At 44.2% G+C, this 8,871-nt stretch overlaps 1 protein-coding gene across 1 annotated transcript; it reads left to right on the top strand.

The window, feature by feature from the left end:
• Positions 1 to 3,139: 3,139 nt before the first annotated feature.
• Positions 3,140 to 6,673, top strand: LOC118378795 (iroquois-class homeodomain protein irx-4-A-like). The gene is made up of 6 exons (XM_035765778.2): positions 3,140 to 3,184; positions 3,419 to 3,667; positions 3,910 to 4,019; positions 4,328 to 4,490; positions 4,790 to 4,958; positions 5,443 to 6,673. The coding sequence occupies exons 1-6, from the start codon at positions 3,140 to 3,142 to the stop codon at positions 6,036 to 6,038; spliced, it is 1,332 nt and encodes a 443-aa protein (XP_035621671.1). The 3' UTR covers positions 6,039 to 6,673.
• Positions 6,674 to 8,871: the final 2,198 nt, after the last annotated feature.

The following is an 8,871-nucleotide window of genomic DNA, read 5'->3' as shown; positions in this document are numbered from 1 at the left end:
GGAGGGAGAGAGCAAGGGAGAGATGAGAGAGGAGGGAGAGGGGGAGAGAATGAGAGAGGAGGGAGAGAGCAGGAGAGAGATGAGAGAGGAGGGAGAGAGGAGGGAGAGAGGGGAGAGAATGAGAGAGGAGGGAGAGAGCAAGGGAGAGATGAGAGAGGAGGGAGAGAGCAGGAGAGAGATGAGAGAGCAGGAGAGAGATGAGAGAGGAGGGAGAGAGGGGGAGAGAATGAGAGAGGAGGGAGAGAGCAAGGGAGAGATGAGAGAGGAGGGAGAGAGCAGGAGAGAGATGAGAGAGGAGGGAGAGAGGAGGGAGAGAGGGGGAGAGAATGAGAGAGGAGGGAGAGAGCAAGGGAGAGATGAGAGAGGAGGGAGAGGGGGAGAGATGAGAGAGGAGGGAGTGAGCAGGAGAAAGATGAGAGAGGAGGGAGAGAGGAGGGAGAGAGGGGGAGAGAATGAGAGAGGAGGGAGAGAGCAAGGGAGAGATGAGAGAGGAGGGAGAGAGCAAGGGAGAGGTGAGAGAGGAGGGAGAGAGGAGGGAGAGAGGGGGAGAGAGATGAGAGAGGAGGGAGAGAGGAGGGAGAGAATGAGAGGAGGGAGACGGGAGACGGGGAGAGAATGAGAGAGGATGGAGAGGGGGAGAGGGATGAGAGAGATGAGAGAGGAGGGAGAGAGAGATGAGAGAGGAGGGGGAGAGAGAAGAGAGAGGAGGGGAAGAGAGATGAGAGAGTAGGGAGAGGGGGAGAATGAGAGAGGAGGGAGAGAGCAGGAGAGAGATGAGAGAGGAGGGAGAGAGCAGGAGAGAGATGAGAGAGCAGGGGAGAGGAGGGAGAGAGGGGAGAGAATGAGAGGAGAAAGAGGGGGAGAGAATGAGAGAGGAGGGAGACGGGGAGAGAATGAGAGAGGATGGAGAGGGGGAGAGAATGAGAGAGGAGCGAGAGAGCAAGGGAGAGATGAGAGAGGAGGGAGAGGGGGAGAGATGAGAGAGGAGGGAGAGAGCAAGGGAGAGATGAGAGAGGATGGAGAGGGGGAGAGAATGAGAGGAGGAAGAGGGGGAGAGAATGAGAGAGGAGGGAGACGGGGAGAGAATGAGAGAGGATGGAGAGGGGGAGAGAGATGAGAGAGATGAGAGAGGAGGGAGAGGGGGAGAATGAGAGAGGAGGGAGAGAGCAGGAAAGAGATGAGAGAGGGGGGAGAAAGGAAGACCGAGAGAGTTGAGTGAGCAAGAGACGGGGAGAGAGAGATGAGATACTCATCATCTTTAATGCTTTAGATTAGTAATGACAGATACAGTTACAGTATTGTTATATCAGTAAAATCTCATGTCAAGTGTTTTTATTAAGGATGACGTGTTTGGATAGTCTCTGGGGAGAGATGACATTGATCTGTTAAGAATTACTCTGATAGGGTGATTCTTACACACACACACACACACACACAAACACACATCTTATTAGGATATAATTACAATTTGACCTTTAGTCATTAAAAAACAGGTAAACAATAATGTATAATACAGCTAAATCACAATATGAATAGCATTTCCTCTTCCAGGGCAACTTTGAATTTATCATCATCACAGCCACTGAGTTGGAAATGATGCCCTCTCAAGATAAGATACGTGCTTATTGTTTGATTAATTCGTTCAGACCTGGCTATTATAATCTCCTCACCACTATAACAGCTTGATCAGGAGTCAGGAGGTAATTTCATTGAGGTGACATGTTATCTAAACTACAGGAATAAAAAGCTATTATGCTAATATCATCTCATAGTCATCAATCATCTGCGATAGAGCTTTCACATCATTCCTTGTTCCACCTCTGATGTAGTGTGTGTGTGTGTGTGTGTGTGTGTGTGTGTGTGTGTGTGTGTGTGTGTGTGTGTGTGTGTGTGTGTGTGTGTGTGTGTGTGTGTGTGTGTGTGTGTGTGTGTGTGTGTGTGTGTGTGTGTGTGTGTGTGTGTGTGTGTGTGTGTGTGTGTGTGTGTGTGTGTGTGTGTGTGTGTGTGTGTGTGTGTCTGTGTGTGTGTGTGTGTGTGTGTGTGTGTGTGTGTGTGTGTGTGTGTGTGTGTGTGTGTGTGTGTGTGTGTGTGTGTGTGTGTGTGTGTGTGTGTGTGTGTGTTTTCGGAGGGAGGAAGGGAGCGATTTGAACACATCCTCATTATATTTACCGGGACCCCGGGGCGGTGTGTGCGCTCGTGTGGAAACAAAAATCGTTAAGCGAGCAGGTCTGTCGTTCACAGACACCGGCAATAACGGGAAGGAGTCTATGGTTTTAGACAGTTTGGAGAAACTGCCCAGAGTTATATAGTTGTATTTTCTTTCCTGTCTTGTAGTTCAACGAAAGCAGACTTTGATACGTTTATTCTTCAAAATAATCCGGAGGAATTTAGGCCTATACCTTCGTTTTTGTTTTCTCAATGAAGGTAGGCTTTTCTAACTCGATGATGCATTTTGACCACTTTTAATTGATTTAATATATAGTGTATTATTTTACACATTTGTATTTCTCCACGAAACGGGGCTAAATCCAAGGTCCTGAACTAAATATGCTGAAGGAGATGACCAGTAGTTGTGCACGCCGGAGTCCATGTGACGTCAGAGAGACAGGCGAGTTAAAAGCAGAGAGCGCATCAGGAGTAGCATGGTTGGTTTGTGGATCATAGATCACAACATCCCTGCCTCTTTGGACTGCAAATAATGTGTTTCACCAGACTGACTGGACGGTAAACATATTCATTCATTCAGCGCGTCACCAACCGTCAACCGACTTGGACACCTGAGCCATCCCCAAAAAAACATCCCAAGGGAGAATTGCTCTATAGCTGATATTTCTCTCATACCTCAATAGAAGAGCCGAAGAACAGCTGAAGCAGACTGTTCATTACAAACCAAATATTGGGTGCCGGCACGTTACCCGCAGTGGAAAGCAGTGTGTCTTGGTGTTGATTTGATTTAGTCAAAGTTGCCTTTACGCACAGATCTAGCACACGTGTAATTTACCCAGATTCTTTCTTCGGAACTGACCTTAGATCAGCGTCTACGGGCTACTTGATCCTGGTGCATTGATGAGTGACAGTTGGACATTGTGCTGGTGCTTGATCCTTTAAAGTTTGCCGTCATTCACTGATGTTTGATATCATGGCTTACCCGCAGCTAGGATACCCCTATTCACCCACACACCAGGTAATGCGTTTTTCACTCAATTAGAAGAAACTTGAAAGTGTGGTGAAGGAAAACATTGTTTGTTTCTGTACTTTATAAGCTAGTGTCTCCGGCTTTGCAGATACATCAAATAGCCTACGTTTTTTTTTTTTTACAAAATAACTGTGATTTATTGGTAGCCTTTTTCGTTTTGTGCTCATGTATTGCGTATTGTCTATATTTGTACTAAATAATGTTTTCTTGTTTTCGCGCCAGTTCCTCATGAGCACGAGCTCTTTGGCCAGCTGCTTCGAGCCTGGCGGAAGGTCTCTCCTGGACTCAGGTGTGACGCATCCCTCTCCCCAGCCTCTTCGGTGCCCAGCGTACGAGAGCAGGCTGCTCGGCTCCCCGGGCCAGGAGATACCAACCCCGGCTATAGGTCTGGGTGTGTATGGAGCTGGCTATGGAAAGAGCCAAGGGTACTATGGCACCTGCGGAGGCGACGCAACAGCTCTGTATGCCAGGGTAGGTAGGCTTTTTTTTCCTATATTGACTTTCCTTCTTCTTTTTTTATTTTTCTTCTTTTTTCATTTAATTGGTCATGTCAGCGAAAATAAAAAAAGGACAAACCTTTGTCCAATTCGTGCGCACTGGACTGATCCATATCTGTGGTGAGCAAAATAGACTAAACAAGACATAATTGACTCCGTTTTTGAAAGGTTTTGTCAAGTTATGTCAATGAAAGTCTTTTGATTTCATATCTGCAGGGAAACTTGGAGTCCAAAGATGGAGCGTCTGCACATGTGGGGGCCTCTCAAACCCCTGCATACTATCCATATGATTACGCATTTGGGCAGTATCCATATGACCGATATGGGTATGTCTACTACTATGTTATCTGTTTCTAAATAACTTGTAATTCTTGTAAACATCAAAATATGATCTAAATATGAGAAATAGGAATAAGGCATTGATGCATAACATAGTTCCATCTACACATGTATATCTCTTGAACATATATGTCAAACACCAAGTACAAGGAGGAAAAAATACAATATTTGAAAACGAAGCTCCAGCACATATTAGATCCATTCAACATAATGTGAAAAATGCAATATTTGGAAGAGTTTGTCTGTCAAATTCACTCCTATTCTGACACCACTCCCCTCACCTCGCTTCTCCCAGGTATGGGTCATCTGTGGACAGTGCCGCAGCACGGAGGAAGAACGCTACCAGGGAGACCACCAGCACTCTGAAGGCCTGGCTGCAGGAGCACCAGAAGAACCCGTATCCCACCAAGGGAGAGAAGATCATGCTGGCCATCATCACTAAGATGACACTTACACAGGTAACAACTGGCTCAGTGTTTGGGGATGAATATGTTAGTTGGAGCTCTTCTGAAATTATCATGTGTAACAGTACATGCTCGATCGAGGAGTACTCGGCACTGGTTAATCACAGAAGAAGTTTACATCCCACAGAAATGTGTCTTCTGCTTTATCCTAAAGCCTCCTAAAGACCCAAATACACATACATACGATGCCCCTGGAGCAGGTTTAGGGGTTAAGTGCCGTGCTCAGGGCCACAACAGTAGGCTTGGGAATTGATCAAATATGTAATGATTTATTCATGTGTTTGTTCATTCAGGTGTCCACGTGGTTTGCCAATGCACGGCGGAGGTTGAAGAAGGAGAACAAAGTCACATGGTCACCACGAGCCAATAAAAGCTCTGATGAGAGGGGCTGTGAAGATGACAGTGATGGTGTGGAGGGATCGCAAGAGGAGGAGCCAATCAAACGCGAGATAGATGTTGATGGTGAGTGCATGTGTACCATAGATTTATATAATTAACTAGACGAACCCATTAACATGCTACCCGCTCTCACAGTCAACTCAGAATCAGATGTTCATCCATGTTTCTCAAACTTGAAATTTGGAAGTTGTTCCAAACATCAAATTTTAAAGTGTTTATGGTTAAGTTCAGCCATTAACTCCAAATTCTTAAGGTGAGGCATTAACTCTGAATGGTTAAGGTATAGGGTTAAGGTTTGGGATAGGCCATCGCAGGATTCAAACGTTCAACCGTTGGAATCAGAGGCAGATGCTTACTGTTTCCCCAAGTGGCTGGTTTCCACGTCATCTCCTGACATCCACAGACATGGATGGACGTCAAATACTGACTGGTATCACGAGTGACCTGGCTGTTAAAATGGCTTCCCATCCATTTATATGGAAGTTGCTTTCTATCCGTCCTGTCAATTTTGTGATTGTTAAAACATCTTTGTATTTTTTGGTTGTAGACTCTGTAACGGGGAGGTGTGTGGACCTAAAACAGAGTGACCTGGAGGACTTTGATCTGCTGGAGTCAGATGGTTCTGACTTCGACCCTAAACACCCGTTTCACACCAAAGACACCCCAGTACACACACCACCGGACCAGCGCCACCATCCCAAAGACCCTTCCAACAGCCCACTCACACATACCCCAGACACACTCCGACACGGGAATGAACGATTGCCACAGTCAGCAGATTGCCTCAAAAACACACCAGACCACGACCGAAATACCAACTCATTCTACACTCAACGGGACCTGCGAAGTACAGAGAGCAGCAAACCTAACATCTGGTCCATTGCACAAACTGCTGCTATCCAACCTGAGTTCCCTCCTTGCATGCACACAACCACCCCCAGCGAGGCCCTCTCCCCAGGGGGGTATCTGACCGAAGTACCCAAACTGAAGGTGAGGTCGGCTGAGCAGCAGGACTCGCCAGTGGCTACTCTGAGAGATTGGGTGGACGGGGTCTTCCACGACCCCCTGTTCAGACAGAGTTCCTTTAAACCTGTGCTGTCCAAGTCAGCCATGGACAGGGTGTGGATTGGGTTAAATGGATAGGCGATGGAAGGCAGAACTCTGTTGAACATGTTACCTCCTCTTTGCAGTATGTATCGACTTCCTTAGAGAGACATACAGAGACTGCTATCCTCTCACCATTTGAATGAACTCAACCTGAGCAGAAGGCTATCTGAACTCCTTATGATACTACATGCTTCCATGCCTTTTTTTGTTTTAGAAAAATGTCAATACATGAATGCACATAAACGGCAGTATAATGACGTTATAATGACAAACATCAGAACAATGACGTTTTGCATAAATATCAAATTCAGACTACTTTCACTTTAAATGCATTTTTAAATGAGTGGAAAAAAGAGGGATTCAATCCCTTTGGACACTAAGAAAAGCAAAGTAGTAGCCTACCCATTCTCCCAGTAAAATGATCCCCCACATTCAACAGATTAAAAAGTTCTGGATTGTTGAATCACTAAAACACACTGATAATATGTTGTTTTATGATCTGGGAAGTGGGGACACAGAGTATCCTAGTGGTGTACACCTTTTCCAGACCTCTTATAATAACCTGAAGCATGACAGCACAATGTTTCCTCTTAAACCAAGTAGTGCATAATATACAGTATGTTTTGCTTATGATCACATCTGTTAGACGTATTTCACACTTCTTGCACTAAAGTCCGATTGCAGTTAATGAGTCACGGAAATAAACAATTGTTTTTTTTTGCAGAATGATGTTCTCTGTTGAGTGTGATTTCGCCTTGCGTTCGCTCTCCATGGTGCTGAAACAGGGTACGTTGTTGACCAGCCTGTAGCCTACGTTTTGCAAATGCAACTATCTTAAATTTGTTATTAAGGCAAAATTGAAAGGATGAACCTTTATGGGTGCCTTGTGTTCGCTCTCCATGGTGCTGAAATTGTGTCGCGTAAACCAACATCTACTAAATCATATGCACATATATCATAGTCTAGTAATGACATGCGATATATATATGTATATAATAATAACCATATTTTTACCTATTATATTTCTAGGTTTATTTTATATTTTGTATTGAACTTTCAATTTCCTCCAAGACTAAATATTTTGCACATATAGTTCCTCAATTAATGCACCTTGGAGTGCGAGAGAGAGTGTAGGATATTTCTCCCTCATTTATGTGTGTGTGTGTGTAAAAGGCGGCAAGCTGGGCATCGTTGAGCCGTGACTAATTCCAACACAGAGGACAGGGCTGCTAAATTGTTAAATCGATGCCACTTCCACAGCGGGCCCAGATATAGCAGCAATCAGCGATGCGTCTCTTTTCATTAGGCGGCTTTTGACTGCATCAACCTGGGACCATGAGCTGCGCATCCACCGCTCTCTAAACGGGTCATGATAAAATATACTCCATTATAGAATATACTCCATTAGCGAAGAGTTGAGCTCCTTAACACACTTCTTAATCTAATAGCTTTATTTCCACTGACTTCATGCAATATCTTCGTATTTTCCCGCTGAAGGGATAGGAGTAGCCTAGGCCTAATATTTTAAGAGATCCATGGCGTGATGCCATTCAACCCGAGGGTTGAGTGAGACTTTTCAACGGTTTGAATAATACATGGCATGAGAGAAATCGAATGGATGAATAATATTGATACAAATCAGTTCAAATTCGATCAGGTAAACATCTTGTAAATATATATAGTAAAGGCCTACATCATGGACTTATTTTGATTCTTTGAATTATCCAACCCGTCATATAATTATCACTTTATAAGATGCTTCATTAATGTCGTTGCATCAAGCCAATTTAGTAAGAAATAACATTATAGACCTACAGCAATAGCTTTCCCACCCTAAAATCCTACAATATCCCAAAAACCTTAAGTTGTCAAAAACAATACATTATTCAACATAACTTCACGAATTTTAGGCATCCTAAAATGTTCCATAAACACTTCCTAAATAAGAGTTGAAGAACAATTATAGGGTCCAGGATGGATAAACTACTTTTCCCTCTCTCTTCCTTTCTCCTGTGTTTTCGGTTTAGGAAAGATAATAAAGTATTAAACAGAACAGAGCCGAGATCTTCTGAGGCCTTGTATGGAATTAACCATTTCAGTGTAAATAATTCAAGAAGAATTCAACCGAGAATTCCATTCTTTTTCTGTTTCATAAATAAATGAGATGTAAGATGATAAATAATGACATCTGGCTCTTCCTGTAAAGTTTACTTTCTTGAGCACGATGAATGGAGCCATACTATAACAAACAATCCTCTAGTCTTATTCACAGAGAGCTAACTAAGGATTAGAAAAGTGGTGTGGTGATTAGCCTATACAATAGACAATCTCTGAAATGTTGCTCTAGGGTATCATTCCATTTTATTCAATTGCAATTTGTGAGATGATAAACTCCCAACCCCTAACGTGAACTCTACAATAATACGCATATATCGATAGGTTAAAAATTAACCCCCAAAGTTCAGTGTGCTTATATCATCTATGCCGTTTAGCTCTGAGGTGAGAGGAGATGTGAGGGCAAAGATATGAAGCGATGGGAGGAGAGAGGGAGAGTGCGCTTAATGGGACTGGAGTACCCGTTGGCACTCTCATCAGCTGCGGGGACAGGGGCCTCAAGTACTGGAGAGCACTAGCCTATCTTGCAGAGCACTGCACTGCTGAGTGGCAACTTGAAGGTTTTCTCACTATGAGTTAAGTTCAATACTGCATGTCTCTGTCTGACCAGTGGAGATGTGAATCTGTTCTCCATCCTCTCTTTGTCCTTTCTCCCTCTTTACCCTCCTCTGACATCCTCTGTCTTTCCTTCCGTTCCTTTCTCCCTCTTTACCCTCCTCTGACATCCTCTGTCTTTCCTTCCGTTCCTTTCTCC

Source organism: Oncorhynchus keta, chromosome 20 (genome assembly GCF_023373465.1).
Source record: "Oncorhynchus keta strain PuntledgeMale-10-30-2019 chromosome 20, Oket_V2, whole genome shotgun sequence".
NCBI classification, from domain to species: domain Eukaryota; kingdom Metazoa; phylum Chordata; class Actinopteri; order Salmoniformes; family Salmonidae; genus Oncorhynchus; species Oncorhynchus keta.
Note: the sequence above shows the minus strand (reverse complement) of the source record. Positions and strands in the feature narration are given on the sequence as shown.

Coding starts and splice junctions, on each gene's coding strand:
- LOC118378795 (XM_035765778.2), top strand. CDS start 3,140: ATGGCTTACCCGCAGCTAGGATACCCCTATTCACCCACACACCAG. Junction 3,185..3,418: donor CCTATTCACCCACACACCAG/GTAATGCGTTTT, acceptor TTTTCGCGCCAG/TTCCTCATGAGCACGAGCTC. Junction 4,491..4,789: donor CTAAGATGACACTTACACAG/GTAACAACTGGC, acceptor TTGTTCATTCAG/GTGTCCACGTGGTTTGCCAA.